This window comes from Miniopterus natalensis, chromosome 20 (assembly GCF_054644295.1).
Source record: "Miniopterus natalensis isolate mMinNat1 chromosome 20, mMinNat1.hap1, whole genome shotgun sequence".
NCBI classification, from domain to species: domain Eukaryota; kingdom Metazoa; phylum Chordata; class Mammalia; order Chiroptera; family Miniopteridae; genus Miniopterus; species Miniopterus natalensis.
This window is the reverse complement of record NC_142100.1, coordinates 20,728,866-20,748,020: the sequence shown is the minus strand read 5'-3', so window position 1 is coordinate 20,748,020 and position 19,155 is coordinate 20,728,866. Positions and strand designations below refer to the sequence as shown.

The window sequence follows — 19,155 nt, the reverse complement described above, 5'->3', positions numbered from 1 at the left end:
TACATGAATGGGAGTTTACAACATATAATCAAAGAATGCAGAGCTCTATATTCCTACATATTAATTGCAAGTGAACCTTTGGAAAAGCAGATATTCTAAAATCTGACTTCTTGGCAGTTTGGCATTTTTTGTTGTTGTTGTCATTTTTTAACACATTATCTTTTCTATATGTATTGGATCAAACTCTTCAGTCCTGTTATGCAAACACTACGGTTCGCTGCTATATTTCCAGCTCCTAGAACAGTGCCTGGCACATAGTAGAAGCTCATTAAATATTTGTTGAATGAATGAATGAACACATCACCAGTAAACAGAGAAACACTTTGCGACCACAAGAGACTTAACCACTTCATTTGCACAAAGCAAGGGATAGTGGTGGTGGGATCTTGGTGGGATCTAATTTTACTCACGATAAAATTCACATACTTGACAATCGCCAAGAGAAACTCTGATGATGGAAAAAGAGAACAGAAAGGGTAGACCAACAGTCACATTCGCCTTTGCGTATACAGACGTATATACGAAGACTGTGTGTCCAAGCAAAACAATCTAACCAATTTCTCTTTCACCTGTTTGCTCAAGAGCATCCATATGCTCATGAATATATATGAACACAGAAATGGAAAGTTTTAAAGGGTTTTTGGGTATTAAGTATAGGCCTATAAGTTGGCTATTCTTGAGTTCATATATGACTCATTTCCCAGAAGTGATGCAGAGAGAGAGAGATGAAGTGACCTGTTCACCACCTCGCCTCCTTATGGTAGAGAGAAACAGCCGACTACTCCAGAGTCTCTTCTGGGGCGGGGGAGGAGGGAGCTATGAACAGACTTCGAGTCATCACTAAGTGGCATCAAATTCCTGGCTCTGGGACTGAGATCCAAGGAGAGTCCTTCAAAGGTTCACCTGCATGCCACCCTGGCAGGGGCAAAACTTTAACCCATTTGCGAGTACTGCCCGAGCCTTCCTTGATTAAGTTAAATTGGTCACCAGAATTGAAAACAGAATCATGATGATTATAAAGCTAAAAAAAGACCTGCTACATCTAAGGAAATTGAAAAAACAATAACAACAACCAACTGTAGCAGAGAGGGTGAGTGGGTGGACACTGGTCTATGACAAATACTACTTTGAGAAAAACAATTCTGCATGACTAATTTATTTTTCTTCTCCAAAAGCAAGAATCTTGGTTTTGGTCTTAAAGGTCTAAAGCCCTAGTTTTTTTAATTGGCATTGCAAAGTTAACAGCCATACAAAACTCTGCTCATAGGAAGGACAGAAATGCTCCTGGAAAAATCTATCGGAAATGAGAGTATGCATGTTCATATTTTAAAATGTCAGGCAGTAGCAAACAGAGCAAAAAAATAGTAATATTTACGGATCTGTTACCAGTGCTGAAATGCCTCAAATTTGGTTATTCATACTGTTCTCTGATGTGGCAGACACTGAGATCACTTCTCTTAATTCACCTGCTTGGTGACACCTCCCCTCGGACAGTGCTTAAAATACTTCTTTTTTACCCCCTTCCCTTTGCAACCTCTGCCCTGTTATCTTTTAACTTTTCAACTTTGGTTCCTGCTCACCAGAATTTTATCAGCCATCTGCTGGATCTGTTGGGACTTTGTCTGGATGTCATCCTTCAGTCTGCTTTCTCTACGCTCCATGGTCTCTAGCCTCTTTACCTTGTTCTCCAGAGAATGGCGGCGTTCCTGTAGATCGTGAATCAATCAGAGAGTTTTAATGGGGTAACCGCCACGGGCGTAATGCCTGCGCTCGAGGCGGGAAGAGAAGTCTCAGGCACCCACAGCAACAGCGAAGAAAAGAAGACTCTAGAATTCAAGTACTCGGTTGTGTAGGTTACAAGAGTGCATTCATTCATTCAAATATTTACCAAGCACCTACTATCTGCAAAAGAATACACGCTAGGCATCACGGAAAATACCGAGAGGAAGCGACATAATTCCTGCCCTTGCAAAAGATAAGATAAACACAGGCAAACATAATATAGGTTAAGGGGGAAGAGCCATAAAGCAAACAGGCAGAGTGCTGCTGGAGGCTGGAGGCAGGAAAGAGGACGTTTACCCACCAGGGGAGGGGAAGAGTCCCAGAGACATAAGCTCTGGAGAGGGCCAGGATAGGGGAGGGCAGAAGAGGAGGTGTGGAAGGCCTCTCAGACAAAGGTAAGCACGTTAGCAGAAACATGGAGGTGGTCAAGACCCAGTTCAGGCCCCAGCTGAGGCCTAGAGCAGCTACAGCTTAAGATGCGTGATGGGGAGCAGGAGAAAGGGTGAAATTCAAAAAAAGGTGGGCCAAATAGTTTTGAGTTTCATGTACCAGGTTCAGGGGTACACCTAAGATATAGGGAAGGTTTGGGATGGGGTACGGGGTACTGACGAGCCTTCTGTCTGAGGTCCACGAGTCTTACACTCTGTGAGCTAGCTGGGAGGAAGGAGACACCGGAAGCAGAAGGCAAAACAATTCCTATTGCTCAGCTCAGAGGAAGAGGGCCTGGTCTATGAGGAGGCCTACAGAAATGGCAAGCAGGGGATGAACCGAGGAGACGGGATGGCTGTATTTATAGGACTGAGTGACTCACTGAATGGCAAGGTCCACGGAGAATCAGATATGATGTCAAGGTTTCAAGCCTGGGTGACTAGATGAATGATGCTGACCCTGACCACTATGAGGATATTAAGAAGGGAACTCAGTTCGTGGGGGAAGACCCCACATTCATTCTGGATTTGATGCACTGTTCGGACACCCAGTCCAGATGTCAGGGGAGCAGTGGGAAATACTGCCTGGAACACAGGTGAGGATGGCCCCGAAGAGACATAAGCCAACAGGTTCATGCCAGCACTGTGATAGGGAAAGCAGGCGGCCCAGCAACAGGCATGGCTAAATCAACTGTGGCACATCCGTTTTTGTAGACCAACCACCAAGGAGCTAGGGGAGATGGATGGGAGAAAAGGGGAAGTGTCACTTTTTATCCTATATTCTTCAGTACTACTGCTTAAGTTTTTGACAATGAGAAGACACTCGTGTGTTTCCTGTATAAGTATATAAACGATTTCAACAACAACAACAACAAAGAATTTGAGGGAGAGAAGACACCCAGAAATACAAATCTGGGAAGTCATCGACACACAGGTCGTAGCTGAAGCCTTGGAAATTAATATGTTATTAATGCTGTGGGGAAAAGACAAGGAAAGACAAGGATACAGAGCGAAGAAAAGAAAAACTCAGGGGTGGCGTTACAGTCTGTTATATAAACATAAGTCAACCCTCCCAGATGAGTGAGCAGGTGAGAGGAAAACAGAAAGGAAAAGCTTTCATCAAAACATCTTTCAACTTGAAGCTGCTGTGACAAATCTTTCTTCCCCTCTGGGGAAAATGTTTCGAAGCCTCTGGAGTTTCAAAGATATTTGCAGAAGGGAAAGTGGTTTGGTCAGATATAAGCAAAGGGTGGCTTTGCAGTTCCTTTCCCTTGGCACAGCCAAAGTCTGGTCACTGTCACTCCCATGTGGCCACGCTGGGACTGGGGTCAGTCCAACCACAGGCTGGCAGTCCCCTACTCACCTCGGCTTCTACCAGTTTCTTTTTGATGCCTTCAGAAGAATCCTCGCGGTTCTGCAGCTTCTCCAGCTCGCGCTCAGCCCGCTCCTTCGCCTGGCGGATATTCTGCAGCAGCTCGGTGGCCTCCGTGCTGGCTTTTACAGCCTACCAGGAAAGAAGGAACAGGAGATGGATGGCCAAGTTTATTCAATATTCTAAATGGGAAAAATCAGGAAACACTGAGCATTTATAGTATGTCCATTTTTCAAAACATATAAACATTTATTTTAGTCTCTCTTTTGTCTATTCTAAGATGCACACATTTTTAACATCACTGAATCTGGAATACATCCTACAATGAAAATTGATGGCGTTTTTCCTTCTTGGGGTATATGAGATAATGGTGTATGTGAAAACCATTAGCATCTTAGATTCAATGCAACGTAGTCGATGCAAACATGAAAGTCTAGAAGAATTTATCTGTCCAGGTAATAATGGATTTACATCGGATCATTAATTTTCTCCTTATTTAATTATCTCACTTGCTAATTTTCCTATGGAGAATCTGTACTATGTTTACAAGAAAACAAGACAAAAACTGTAATTTAAACTATTTTTCAAATAAGTACCTTTCTAAGGGCACAACAACCATAGTGCTCATGATAATTCACAAATCTGTTGTTGTTTTTTAAAATAACACCTTTTGAAGTTAATTTTTATTTGGTTCTTCACTAATCTGCCGCTCTTATAGCATCATAATAAAGATCTGAGTTTTAAAAAGCAACAACCTCACACTTTCTTACTTTAAATTAAAAATTTTTAAACTATAAACTCAAAATTTTAAAGTGGAAACTGCAAAAAAACTCCAGTTTCAAGACCAGCACTGTCCACATGGAAGCCACCAGCAACATGTGGCCCTTGACCACCTGAATGTGGCTGGTGTGACTGGGAATTAAATTTTTTATTTTATTTAAGTTTAGTTCATTTAAAAACTAAAATAGCCCTGCCAGAGTAGCTCAGCAGTTGAGTATCAACCTTTAATCCAGGAGATCAAGGTTCGATTCCTGGTCAGAGCACATGCCCCGGTTGCGGGCCCGATCCCCAGTGGTGGGAGGCATGCAGGAGGTAGCCAGTCAATGACTCTCTCATCACTGATGTTTCTATCTCTCTCTCCATCTCCCTTCCTCTCTCTGAAGTCAATAAAGACATATTTTAAAAAAACAAAACTGAAATAGTGTAAATGTTTTAATATTGATACATGCTACCATAATATATTGGATATACTGGATTAAATAAACCATACCATTCAACTAATTCCACCTGTTTCTTTTTGCTTTTTCTACTGTTTCTACAAGAAAATTTTAACTTTTATCTGTGGCTGACATTTGTGGCTTGCATCACACTTCTATTGGAGAGCACAGTTCTAGATGAAAATAGGAATCCTTACACAAGCTTCTAGCTGAAAGAGGGCAGTAAAGGCTTTCATTAGTGGCTCAAGAACAGGTAAGGGGAGAGATGAACAGATAAAAGAAAACGTGGTAGATACAGACAATGGAATATTATGCAGCCTTGAAATTCCAAGGAAATCCTAACACTTGCCACAAAATGGATTAAACTCAAGGACATTATCCTAAGTGAAGTAAGCCAGTCACAAAAGGATAAATACTGTATTATTCCACTCACATGAAGTGTCTACAGCAGTCAAAACCACAGAAACAGAAATAAAAAGGTGGTTACCAAGGTCAGGGGGGCAGGAGAGGAGCGTTAGTGTTTGACAGGTATAGAGTCTCAGTTTTGCAAGATGGAAAAGTTATAGAGATCCATTGTACAACGTGAATGTACTTAACACTACTGAACTATACACTTCAATGGTTACGATGGTAAATTTAATGCTATGTGTTTTTCACTGAAATTCCTTTTTTAAAGAATAAGAGGAGGCTCTATTAAACTAAGGCAATAAACACATTCCTAAACATCCACAAGGCATGTCTCAGAACCACATTCATTCTGGCCCTTTCACTGGCATTTCCAGGGTTCAACTAGCACAAACTTTGCAGGACACTGTAAACCAAGCACGGCCCTCCCCCCACCATGAGCCAGTTCCACGGCTCCTTCCACCTTCCAGCGCACAGCAACGCTGCCCACAGAGTTTCTGATTGAAAGCGGTCTGGGTCGTGAACAACACATGCTTCCCTTACAAATGTGCAAAATGGGGAGCCTGGCCCCACAGAGGGAGAGAAGTTGGCATCTCGGGTTCTGTCATAGTATAATTAGAAATTTTTCTTGAGAGTCTCACACAGCTTGGTTTTTAAAAATAAACACTGCTGACACATCTCAAAAGAAAAAGTATATTCAGAACTCTCATACTTTCAGGTAATAGCTCACTCCCCCTTCATTTTCCTCGGCGCTGGGTGACTAAATCTGTGTCTTTCATCTTTCATGCTCCAGGGCGAGGCAAGGTAAAATATTTGGAAATGGGGGGTAAGTTCCCAAGAAAATCCCCTTGGGCTTACCTTCTCCAGCTTCTCTTGGAGCTCCTGAATTTTGAGCTGCTGCTCAGCATTGATCTATAATTAAAATCCCAGGAAATAAAGCAAAAGGCAAATCGGTATTAACGTCTTGCTACATTTACTACAGTCCTATTTTCTTGAGGGTTCTGTGGGGTCTTTTTGCTTTGTTTTCCAGTATCTACTAATGGAGAGGAGAAACAAGTGGCCTATCAGAAAAGACTTGGACTGTCCCAGCGCAAACCTCCACAGAAGGTTAGCTATTTCTCCAGAAGCAGCAACGTACAAAATGGCAGAAGGAGAATCAAAGTCGCCCGGCGCCTTAAAGGCAATGAGGATTCTCACACATACTTGACTGAGTCTGGGTTTGCTTGTCACTGTGAGCGTGCCTGAGGGAAAAATGAAGCAGGAGTCTTTTACCCCTTTTAGAACCACAGCTGAAGCTGAAAGTGGTCACCCAGAGGCTGACCATCAAATTAAACCTAGAAGAAAGTTCTCTATTCATTGCAAGAATATTCTTACCAATGACTGGCCATTGACAGTGACCTTTAAAAGATTATCTACCAAGAAGAGCAGTAGCAATAATAGAAAATACCTTCTCGAGTCTGGAATATTCTCCCACTTCAGGCTGCCCTTGATCCTTAGCCTGTAATTTAAAACATATAACGGGAATCTCAAGAATATAAAAGTCTTCTAGACAACACTACCTCCTGTACTTTCCTGGTCTCTGTGACCAAAATAATGATGATAATGATGATGATAAATAGATTATCTTCTATAAATAAAGACCAGGAACTTTCCAGGGTATCCAATTATTTCCCAAACGTACACTCATCAGGCCAGTATTCCCTTTATTCTTGATAAGAGCATCCATGACTCTACCCCAAAACACCCTCCTGGTGGGTGGCCACTACCTTCAACAGTTTATGCTGACACTCAGTCGCCTTCCGCTTAAACTCTTCGGCGGCGAGCCGGGACTCCCTCAGCTCGGACTCGTACAGATCACTCCGTCTTCTTGCTGAAACCAGGTCCTCTTCCAACTGATTCATCATTAACCTCATTTCTTCCACCTGAGCCTGGTACTCCTACAGGGCAGATGACGGGAAAAAGGTGAACGTTAGAACCCCTGAAAGAAAAGGCAGGCAGTGGAGATGGACAGTATCGGCCACAGAGGGAAGACAAAAACCGAAGAGAGACTGGCAGAGAACAGACCTAGAAGAGAAGGTGAGTAGACAGATGGGCAAAAGGGGAGGCGTGGGAGGATGGAGGAGGGAGAAAAGAATATTAAATCTTTAAACCGTTTTAATGTGGAACATGTATCACTAGTAACACCATTTGGAATAAAATGTGCCTATAATAAGATCCTTTGAGCAAATACTATCACAAATAAGCGCAGAACCTTAAGGCATTTGCAACACAGGAGAGCTGAAAGAGATGTTCTTTAAACAACTGCGACAAACTGCTTATGTGTAGCTTTCTTCCAAGGGTAATCGTTTATATAGATTTGTCCTTTAGAAGTCATGTGCTCCTAACATAATTAGATATGGTACTAGTTTTAAAATTAACCTTTTAGACAGCACAAGAGGGTAATTGGAAATCTCAGTGGAAAGAATCTTGGAAGGTGAAACTCATCATGTCAGATTCTCACCATTAATTTTTCTGAGCCCAAAACTGAATGATGAACTTAACGTTGCTCTTGAAACGCAAGTCACCCTGAAATTTGCAAGAGTCAGAAAACACTGGCTCTGGTCACAATAACCTGTGAGACAAATTCCAAAGAAAGAATCATCTTGTTCCCTCCAAAAACCCTTCAAAGTGATCCAAACAGCCTGACCTTTTCCAAAATCAAAACAGAACATCTGAATTGTGTTTTTTTTCAAAATGGGATTTACCGGAAGAAATGGGCAATGGTTTTGAAAACTTTTGGCCAAAGTATGAAAATAGTCTTTGTTAGAAAAATCAAAGCTTATATATATAAGGATTATGAATGAGCACTTAGACAATCCAAAATGTCTTGGGTTGGTGGGTGGGTAGGGGGGATATAAAATGAAAAGAACAAGGAATTGAATCAGGACTGTCTTTGACATTTACAATATACATCGAACATCTCTAAGGTCCGTTCTCCCAAGGAGTAATTAAAGAGGTATTAATTGAACGAGGATATGTTGTTGTTTCTAATAATAGCACATAAAGGAAATCTTTAAGCCTATTGTAACAGGCAATCCCCCCAGTGCACACTAAAAGGGAAGTGATGTCCTTATTAAAATTGGGTCATTTTCATGTAAGCACACCTCTCGCTACATCACTGGTAGAGGGGAAATAAAAAGGAGTAAGCCCAGAGTGAACACAGTCTTATTACACTTCACCCAAAAATATGCTGTTGTTGAAGGTCAAGCCTAGAAGCCGTGGGGCACCGGGTTTCCCGGTGGTGCACACTAAGTGGCTGACGTGAGGTTATATAACCAAAGGCCTTTATAACCTGCTCACAATTATTTGAACTCCCGGAGTGGAGCATGAGCTGATTACGTAAAACGATACATCCTTTCCTGGGGGTTTTTCTAGACCCCTCGGCCAGGGCCACATTATAATTGTCATGGCTCTGAGTACTGTGCCTTCCTGGACCCCCTCTTCCACAAAAAAATTTTTTTTAATTATATTTTATAACTGTGTTCATATAAAGACAAAAACATTAATATTATCTATGAAAACAGTTTTTTTGACCTAAAAGATCAATTTTTTCTTTTAAATTAAAAAAAATTAAGCATTTTATGGGCACCTAAAGGTACCATCAGCCCTACCCACAAACATCAAACTGTAGAGGAAGCAGAGCTGGGAGAAATCTTGGGCATCTTATCCCCAACCTCCCTTTTCTTTCTTGAACTTAAGTTAGCGAGAAGGGAATGTAATTTTCGTGTTTTGTCGAGAGCAAGGACAGAGCGGCTGTTCATTCCCCCAACATCTCTCTTTTCTGAGCTGTCAGCACCCAGGGGGAGGAAGGCAAAAATCAGGCAACATCTCCGTCAGCTCTCTGAGCTCTTGGGGCGCCCAGCCTGCTACAAGCATCAACAGGAATTCTACTTCGTTTGTTGAGCCGCTGTTACTATGCTGGAGACTTCAAGGCAATCTCATAAATCCAACAGCTAACCAAATGCCTGCTGAAGGAAAAATCTGAGAGAAGATCATCAGGTCTGTCTCCAAGGACAGGTGAGAGAGCTGTCCTGTCTCAGCATGGACTGAATTGTAGGTTAGAGCTGAGAGGGATAAGGATGGCAGACCACCAACAACCTTCAAGGCCTGTCTAAGGTAAGTGTTCTGGATGGAGCTTCAGAATTTTGTGAGAAGGAAGTCGGACGTAGTCCTATTCAGTGACAAATGCCTTCCATGTTTCCTGAACTTCTGTTTCCCTTCCTGGGGCTGGGAGGGGGTGTCAGTGATTGCTAGTAAAAGTGCACGAATCAAACTATCATGTGAGACTCTTAGGTATTATTATTTTAAACCAAGTCCAAATACTCTATAGAGGGTAGCTAAGTAGAAGCAAAATATTATAAAATAAATAGCTATATAGAAATTAGCTTGTGAGATAAAGAGTGGGGGGGTAGAATGCCAAATCTGAGAGCAAACAACAGGCTGCAAACCAATTACGAGAAGTCTGCTGAAAGCAGGAAATGCTTTTTCCTGGACTGCAAACATCCTGTTCTCACAAAACTTCCCAAAAGTCATTTTAATAAATCCTTCTTCCAGTGAGAAATAATCTGAAACGAAGAGGTTTTCTTCCCCACACTGGAACTTTTAGCAGTCATTAAAACCTAAAACTCCGCATGCCTGCCAACAGTGACAGGAATCACAAAAGACATTTCTTTGAACTCAACCGCCTTTCAAAATGTCCTGTTAATTCTGTTTCCGGGGAATTTCATGGACACCAGCTGCTCCCTCTGGTGGCCAAATGCAGCTTTCATTTCCCCAGGACGCCACCAAAAGCCAATTTCCAAACACACTGAACTAATGGGAGAAAAAGAATTCCGCCTCTTGAAACTTTTAGGATGAAAAACCATGTTGATAAAAAGGGGCAATGAGTCAACTGTCAAAGCAGGTTTCAAACTGTGAGTGGCCTGCAAAACCTCTAATATTGCTATTGTTCAGAAACCTGCTACCCAGATTGCTATGCTTCCTATGCACATTTACTTACAAGCAAGAGGGTATTAACCAACCATTTTTAAATATTAAGGTGACAGATTATGCCAACGAAACCCTCCCAAAAATCCTTCTTCCTTTAAAGAATAGTGAATGGACCCGATTATTTGCAGGAGTTTCTTATATTTAGCACCACCCAGATGGCTAAGCTGGTGCTACCCAGAGACAAAAATGTTCATTTCCATCAGTGTTTACACTGGATTTTCTGAAGTGAATGGGAGTTGCCTGGCAGCTGATAATTCAGCTCTCCAGTTGCTCATTGCCATCTCTTCATGAAAGTTTCTATTTACAGCTTCTTCAAAGGACAGAAAAATCCATGCTAAAAAGGAAACAATGAAGCGAAGTTTAAAACAAAAATGAACCATCTTGAAAGAAAACCCTTTTTAAAAGGGGGGGAGAGAGTGGGCCTTTTAAAGGTCTCCGTGCTCTTTTCTGAACACACAGTGGATGGCTTTCCGCACTCAGATTTGCTGTGTTAAATCTCACTCAGTCTTTACCTGCTCCAACTCTTCTTCTAGATGATTTCTTTACGTTTTACTTATATAGTAAGTTTTACTTACTATGAATTATCCTGGCTTCTCTCAAAAACTTAAAGCGCAACTGAAAAGCTATAAAAACCTTCCATTTTTCTTTTAACGATCTAGAGCAGAGAGGTTGACAAACTTTTCCTGTAAAAGGCTACATAGTAAGCAATTTCAGCTTTGAGGACCATATGGTCTTTGTGCCACTGTAGCAAGAGTAACAGCTATGGACAATACAAAAATGAATGAGCATGGCTATGTTCCAGTAAAAACTTCACTTGTGGACACTGAAATCTGACTTCCACATACTTTGCACCTGTCATGAAATATTCTTCTTTTGATTTTTTTTCCCCACAACTGCTTACAAATGCAAAAACCATTCTTAGCTTACGATCATGGAAAACAGGTGGTAGGCCAGATTTGCCCCATAGGCCACAGGTGCCCCACCCGTGCTCTAAACCTACGTCTTTAATTGAAAAGAGTAGCCATTATGGGACGCAGATTTCAAAGTGGCTAGAACCAAGCGTTCTACAATTTATATAAATATGGGGAATGACCTACATCTCTCCCCCCCAACCCTTTTTCTTTCCTTCTCTCTGCCTCTCAACATGTCTCTCCTGAAATTAGAGGTCCAAGCAGCCACCCTGCTCCCAGGCAGGAGGCGGTCATACCTGTTCTTTGATTTCTTGGAGCTTCCGGCTCTGCTCTCTGATATCATGGAGAAGCTGCAGTGCTTTGTCATCCTCCTGGGACACCTCCATCCGTGCTTGCTCCAAACTTCGCTTTAAACTCTGCGGAAAGCAAAAATTTTAATAGGGATGCCCTGTGGAGCCTGCTCTGTTAGAAAAGATTCATTAAAGGAGCTGCAAGCTGCTTCGCAGACATCAAGACGGTTTCCAGTGACGGACCAAAGTTGACAACTTCCAGTTGGTTGTTGATTCCAGTTTTCATCCTGTAAAAACCCCTGGGTTCAAGAAATATCATCTTAACCCTATGATCTTGTGATCCAATCTGAAACTACATCAAGCTGTCTTCTACCACCATCTACCTGTCCTAGGAGATACTTACTTGCATGTTTAGGATGAAACACTAATAAGATCCCTTAGCCATTATAACCACCATTGGGATGGCCAGAGTCTTTCCTGCAATATCAATTACTCAAGGACTCATGGGTATATAGCTCGCTTTCAAAGTAGCAATGACTTCATTTAAGACTCTGAGCAGTCTATTTCCATCTCCTGCCTTATGTCTCCTGGATACCTTTCATCCATAAGATTCCCTCAATGCTTTAGTGGTACTGAAATATATATCTGTAATACACAGCTGAATAGCTTCACCCGCCACTGAAAGGCAGCCAAATCTGGAATGGAAACATAGCAGTTACTCTTAATTAGCCACGTCCTATAGATCTCCTCTCCCTCGTGAAAGGAAAAAAAAACAAAAATTGAAAAATGTGTGATTCAACTTCTTAAGACTGTTTAATTGGGCACATTAAAAAAAACACCTGGATGAAAAATTTAACGAGACAATGGAGAAGACAGTCTACTCTTGTGAAGGAAAGAAAAAAAAAGCCACATGATAAATAATGACAGAGGGTCTGGGTTTTAAAGGCTGAGCTTTCTTGTTGCTACACCAGTTGTAGGAAATGGAAAACTGATTTTCAGGCAGATTCAAAATACATTTTCTTGTGCTTATTTGCGAGTTTGGTTCCCGAGGGTGACCATGTCAGACACGGCGGAGGTTTAGACCAGAGAGGTTGGGATGGGAGAAGTTAGGACCCTTTGTGACTGGCTGCAAAAATGACCACGCCCATCTCCAAGCTCCGTGGCCTACCTGGACTTTCTGGAGTCCAGTCTTACTTCTCTCTGGGGCCTCTGGCCAGGCTTACACTACTCTGCAAATCCCAATTCTCGCTTTTTTGTATTCTGCCTTTCTCTACTCTCTGCCATTGGCTGTGATGTGCCTCATGGAACTGTCATGAAACAGGATGAGACACACACAACAGGAAGTGCCACCTCCAAGGGAAGGGGACTTTGGGGAAGGCTCACACTGCATTCTGTGATGTAGGTAGCAAGGTCCTGTTCCAGGAGGGATCTCTGAGTCTCAGAGGCCTTCAGCTCCACCTCCTTCTGACTAAGCACAGCCTCCACCTCTGACACTCTCCGATGTAACCGGGTCATTTCCTGCTCCATCTGAAATAAACACATCGACAGGTTAAAAGGGCCCGTGGAGGTTCATGGGGAGCTAGCAAATCTCAAGTAGCCTCCGAAACCACCTGGTGGTCTCAGCTGGCGCTATTTCGCCAAAGGTAGGGATGGAAGTACCATTGTTTCTTCGCCCGGGAGCACACGGTTCTTCGTAGGGATAGTCACCAATGCTAAGTCACTCCTCTCATTCAAGTCTCGGTTCACACTTGGTCACTCCTCTAACCCAGTGAGCAAGAAGGCCACAATCATCACTTTTCACCTGTTTGCTTTTTTGGTTTGGTTTGGTTTTTGCAGACGTCACTTTAATTTTACCCCAAATCCATCTTGATCCCCCCCATCTCCTTGCAAAGATCTAGAGGACAAATCCAGGACAGGGCAAGGAGATATGTATTCGCCTGCACTCTTAGGAGTCCCGGGCAAGTAGTGACTTTTATGAGCTTCCAGAAAGCTGCCCCTGGGCAGGAACAGTGAGTGTTAAGAGACGTTGAGCATAATCAACACCGTGGCCGCAGTTACATAAGCAGGAGTTTTAAAAGGCTAGGAAGAGAGACTTCGCATCACTCAAAGCAGATGGGATGCATCCCGGCCACAGGTGACGACCCACACCACCTGCCGGAAGAAGCAGACATCTGGCTGGGTCATGCTGAGGAACGGGCCGTTTTAAATCCAGGGCCTCCTCTGGTTAAGATTTAAAGGATTTACAGCAACGTCAAGGCCCGAATTCATCTCCCTCTGAGCTGCCGGAGGTGTCACTTCAGCGAGGGAGATAGCACCTCGCTCACTCTGTATGGATCAGGTGGCTCAGTGCCAGCAGCGGCCCCAGGTGGCTCCCTTGGCATATATTGACAGGAGGATCCTGGAGCAAGGAGAGAGGCCGGCTGTGGAAATAAATACCTTGTGACACTTGTCCTGGGAGTCTTGCAGCTCTTTGCTTTTGATGAGAAGTTTCTTTTCCATCGAGCTAGTCTTGGCAGGGGAGTCCAAGCCCGACACAAAAGACCTAGATAGAAGAAAATCAATGTCAAGGTGGCAAGTAGGTGGGCCGAAAAAGCTGCATTCAGAAACTATGGCAATAGACAATGGACCTTCCAGAGTTCTGTGGCCATCAGCAGGGCTTCTAATGACATCAAGGCCATGAGACAGGGAGGTAAAGGAAGCAAAAATTCCGGAAGCAGGCAGACCTGGGTGTAAATTCAGTCGCCACTGACCTGAAGCCACAGTTGAGACTCTCTTAGATTCAGTTTCCATATCTATTAGGTGGAATAATGACAGAAGAACCTACCACACAGGAGAGTGTGAACATTAAATGCAGCATCCTGCCTACATGGCTTCATTCACTTACTCAGCAGATATGTACTGTGCACCTACTGTGTCCCAGAAACTGTACTAGGCACTGGAATAGCAGTAAACAAGACATCAAGGTCCCTGCCCTCTGGGAACTGACATTCCACAAGGGGCAGAAAGAATGCACTGGGCAGACACAAAAACGAAAAGGTTACAGATGATGGTAACCTTCTTCTTTCTGTCAAAGAAGGAAACAGGGCACTGTGATATGATATGGGTCAAGGGTCTGCTTTAGGCAATAGTAATCAAGGAGGGCTTCTCTGAGGAGGTGACATTTGAGCTGGGGCCTGAAGGATGAGAAGGTGCAGGCCATCCAAAGCTCTGGAAGGAAACAAGCTCTAGGGAGGAGGGATAATAGATGCCAGTCCTGAGGCAGAACAGAGCTAACACAGCGAGTACCCGATAAATGCTGTTAGTTACTGCATTGATCAAATTATTGTTTATTCCATCCCCAAGCTACCCAGTTGGTTCTGTTTCATTTTATACAAACTGCTAAGGCCTATCATGGTAGGTGGAATAGAGCTCCTCCCCCAAGATGTCCACATCTTAATCTCCAGAACCTGTGAATCTGTTACCTGACATAGCAAAAGAGACTTTGCAGACGTGATTAAGTGAAGTATTTTGAGATGGGCAGATTAATGTGGGTTATCTGGTTGGGTCCAATGTAATCACAAGGGCTCTTACAAAATGAAAGCAGAAGAGGTAAGGAGATGTGACAACAGAAGTAGGGTCAGAGTCAGAGAGAGAGATTTGAAGATGGAGGGAGGGGCCACAAGCCAGGGAATCTAAGTGGCCTATAGAAGCTGGAAAGGGGGAAGACACCGATTCTCTTAGATGCTCCAGAGTGCAATCTTGTCTACAACTTGATTTCAGCCCAGTAAAACCCATCTCAGATTTCTGACCTCCAGAACTCTAAGGTAATAAATGTGTCCTGTTTTAAGCCACTAAAATTGTGGTGATTTGTTACAGCAGCCTTAGAAAGCTCATATACTTATTGGGCACTGACTACATGCCTGGTTCTGTCCTAACTATAGACATGTTTTAACTCTTGATTCCCCACAACAACTCTAGGAGGCAGATAAAATGTATTATTCTCATTTTATAGATGAGGAAATTGAGACCCAGAGAGGTTAAGCCACCTGACAGTTACTAAGTGGTTTCTGTTGGTCTCACAACAGAGAGCTGGGGTAGGGAGACTGACTTGATGCAGCTGATATAACCCTCAGGAAAATATCACAAAAATAAAGCAGTGTGACCTCATGAGAATGGGTTAGAAGGATACTCTCTCCACAGAAAGGATACACCTCTGTATATCACTCACACACACTGCCTCATCCCTAGAAGCAGTTAATTATGGGTGGAAATGCCGGCTCCCATCTGGGACAGCTTCCCACAGTGGTTGGCTCCCTAGGCACGAACACTAGGACGGATGAAGGGCAGGGTCAGAGCAACAACTGGCAAGGGTTCTCACATAGGGAAGGATGTGCGACAGAGCCCACCACTGTCCCACAGTCCCATCTTTGTTGCCTTGGTAACAGGGTTGCAGGAGCTGATTGTCAATGAGCATTCACGTCCTACCAGCAGGTGAAAGTTCTGCTTTCTGCTTACCCAAACTACTTCCCTGCCTAAAAGAGGTCAGTGCCCTGCAGCAACTCAGAACACCTCTCTCCATGCAGCTCCCCTCTCAAGGGTTGGAGTGATGTCTTGCCATACCCCAGTAACAGCTCCCTGCAAACACACTACAGGGCAGCCAAGCAAGCCAACACCCTGAGTCAGGCTGCTCTATTCAAACTCTGACTCTGCCACTCTAACTGCATGACCTCTCTGAACTTTGGTTTCCTTATCTGTAAAATGGGGACAATTCTCAACCTACTTCAAGAGTTCCTGCAGGGATTAAATGAGATAGTCCATGTAATGCCCTTAGCACAGTGCCTGGCCCATCTGGAGGGTTCAATAAATGCCAGCCACTTACTATTATCACTGTCGTTTTTAGCATCACTACCCATGCAATGTCATAAATAGCACATGCCTCGCAGGCCTAAAATAGCTGCTTGAAATAGTCAAGCTCAGGGGGTTGAATTCCCTCTGTGCTATTATTCACATTAAAACAAATGCTGCTTATTCACAGAAATAGGCAGCGGGGACTGAAATCCAGAAAGATATCCTTTTTTTAAAATCTAACTTTTAGCCAAAAATCTTAACCAATTTCTACATTAGCCTGCTTTATAACCTAAAATCTAGTGCACGTGTGCGCGCATACACGCGCGTGCACACACACACACTTTTTTTCCTTTTAATCTGAGATGAAATGGGTTGCTTGGCATCACTTGAGTTACCTTTGCTATTTCCTTTAGTCTTGACTTCACTCTGGGGGTGAGCTAGAGAAGACCCCGAACCACCCAAGGAGGGAGGGATGATCCACAGATGGACTTGATGGTCCTTCCATAATCGAGTCGCCCACCTGTCACTAAGTCACACGCATCGACATGAGTCAGAGATGACAACACAGGCCACAGCTCTTTGTGCCCAAGCACAAAACCGGCACCTTTAGAAGAACGACTACATGGGTACATGATGATGGGATGGGAAGTGGCTCCCAAAACTTGATGGCACATGGAGGGCAGGCTCCAGCAGTGTTTAATGTTTAAAGTGTGCTGCTGTGGGTGCATTGCTGATGGCTTAGTCACAAAACAAAACAAAAAAGAAAACCTATTCTAGGTCACTCATTAATAGGGCCCAGAATGGAGATGTGCGGCCCCATCCACTGGCACTTGCAGGATACAAAGCAACAGCTCTCTGCGTCACCGAGGTCCAACTCACCCATTCTTCTGTTATTTTGATGCTTGACCAGTGTTCACTGTTCAGTTTAGAAGTTCTAAGTGCAGCAATTAAGAGCTCTTCAGAATAAAGGTGCTAAGGAAATCAATTTTTAAGAAATAAAAATCACATCTAAAAAAAGCTATGATGACTGCTGTCTGGTTGCCAGAACACCATCTCAACTTACTATAAATGTTAAAGGTTACCACCCTGTACCCACCAATATAAAAGAAGTATGTACCTCTCCATTTTATGTTTTATCCAATCCTAGAGATTTCCCCTGCTTGGCTTTCTCCTACCTCTTTAATCTACCACCAGTGGATTTCATGTAACCTTCCTTATGTTTTCTCCTTTGACTCTGAATATATAAAGAGAACTACAAAACTGCCATTCTCCAAAGCATTTTCTCAATTCTTTGGAAAGAGAGAATTAATGCCACTACCTTTATCATTGACAATAGTGCACATTTATTGAGCACTTGCTATGTGCCAGGCACTGTGCTTGATGCTCTGTGGGTTAATTCATTGAATCTTCCCAAGGATCCTGTGCAGTGGGTATTATGATCCCGTGGCACTGATGCTCAGGAATAGCTTACCCTATGGCCTCTACAATTTCCTACATGAGGATGATTAGGGTGCAGGTGCGGGTGCAGGTGCAGGGCAGTAGAGCTGGGAATTCAAAGTTGGGTTCTGCAACTCAATGCTTGTGGGTTCAAATCCCAACTCTGCTGCTGCTTGGCTGCAAGGCCTTGCACAAATCCGAGAAAAGTACCAGAGAGGTTCATAGGAGCGAGGTCACGGAGGAAAGGAAAATTAATCACTTGAGGGAAGGTAACTTCTACCCATGACCAGCTGTATGTGGTGCTGAAAGGGCAACTCTAAGCCTGAGCCCAGCATGGCCTGGGTACCAAAGAACATCCACAGGCCAGGTCAGTCCACAGCCACCCCCAGAAACAGCTCAACCCCCGTACAAAGAACAACTCTTCTTCCATTGCTCGGAGGCTCAGGGGTGGTAATTAAATAGGAAACAAGACAGATTTTAGAGGCCTAGGCTGGTTCAGGCTCCAGGCTCGATGAGATGCAGTACAATACAGATGCTAATAAAAGAACATGCAGCCTGCCCACACATTGCTTGCCTACTCCTCCTGGCCACATCTCTGATACACAGCCAGCTATCCCCATGGAGAGAAAAGGCACTTCTGAGCAGCGGGTGCATGCAGCCACCCACCCACACACAGCAGTGCTGTCTCTGCGAGCAAGAAGACAAGTTTGGGTTTTCCTTTTTTTCCAGCTTCTATTTTCTAGAAAAATTTACTCTGAAATCAACATCTCTTCCTGATACACATCTGCTTTATAATTATAGAGGCCCACGAGTATTAACAGAGGTAATGGTATATGACACAGGGAAGGTCAGGCTTGGTTGTTACTGCTACAGCAGAAAGAATGTTTTTAAAAATGTGTTAGATGCGACCTAAAAATTGCTTTACATGGAACTTCAACATTTAAGTAAAAATGATAAAATGCAGTTTTCCCAATGTCTATAAATAATCCACATAACTCTAAAAACACCCTATTTAATAAAGCTATTAACAGAATAAATACTTCATATCAAAAGAGTATACAATCTGTATTCCATCCTAAAAGCAAGTACATGTGTTAAGTACTTTCTAATCATTACTGTAATGATTAAGATAGTGCTTAAGCATCAAGCCATCCATTTATTATTCCCTTAGGAAGAGGACCCCAAGACTGCAGATGATGCCACCAATTCACAGATCACACATGTAGCAATCACAAATAGGCATGAGTTAACCAAGAATGGATACTGGAGGCTAAAACAGGGGACTCAGAATTAGCTCAGCAGAGGGCCCTACCTTAATTGTGGCCAACAGCACTAAAAATACATGCCACCGCAAGATGTAACATGGTGCAAAAAATAAAAAAATCATCAGCATTCTGCTCCAAAAATATACTTACTGGCTTTTAAGATTGAGCATTCTGAAATTTATGAACCAGCTTT

The 19,155-nt window shown here is 43.2% G+C and overlaps 1 protein-coding gene across 2 annotated transcripts in view; it reads right to left on the bottom strand.

Annotated features, from left to right (window-relative positions):
- Positions 1-19,155, bottom strand: part of CIT (citron rho-interacting serine/threonine kinase) — a 121,871-nt gene that overhangs the window by 54,712 nt on the left and 48,004 nt on the right. For both annotated transcript variants that reach the window (XM_016201606.2, XM_016201607.2), the window contains exons 10-17: positions 13,870-13,975; positions 12,817-12,960; positions 11,440-11,559; positions 6,971-7,141; positions 6,652-6,702; positions 6,063-6,116; positions 3,574-3,714; positions 1,581-1,706 (exon numbers count right to left, since the gene is read on the bottom strand). In XM_016201606.2, coding sequence (XP_016057092.1) covers positions 1,581-1,706; positions 3,574-3,714; positions 6,063-6,116; positions 6,652-6,702; positions 6,971-7,141; positions 11,440-11,559; positions 12,817-12,960; positions 13,870-13,975 — 913 coding nt within the window. The remainder of the gene's footprint in view (positions 1-1,580; positions 1,707-3,573; positions 3,715-6,062; positions 6,117-6,651; positions 6,703-6,970; positions 7,142-11,439; positions 11,560-12,816; positions 12,961-13,869; positions 13,976-19,155) is intronic.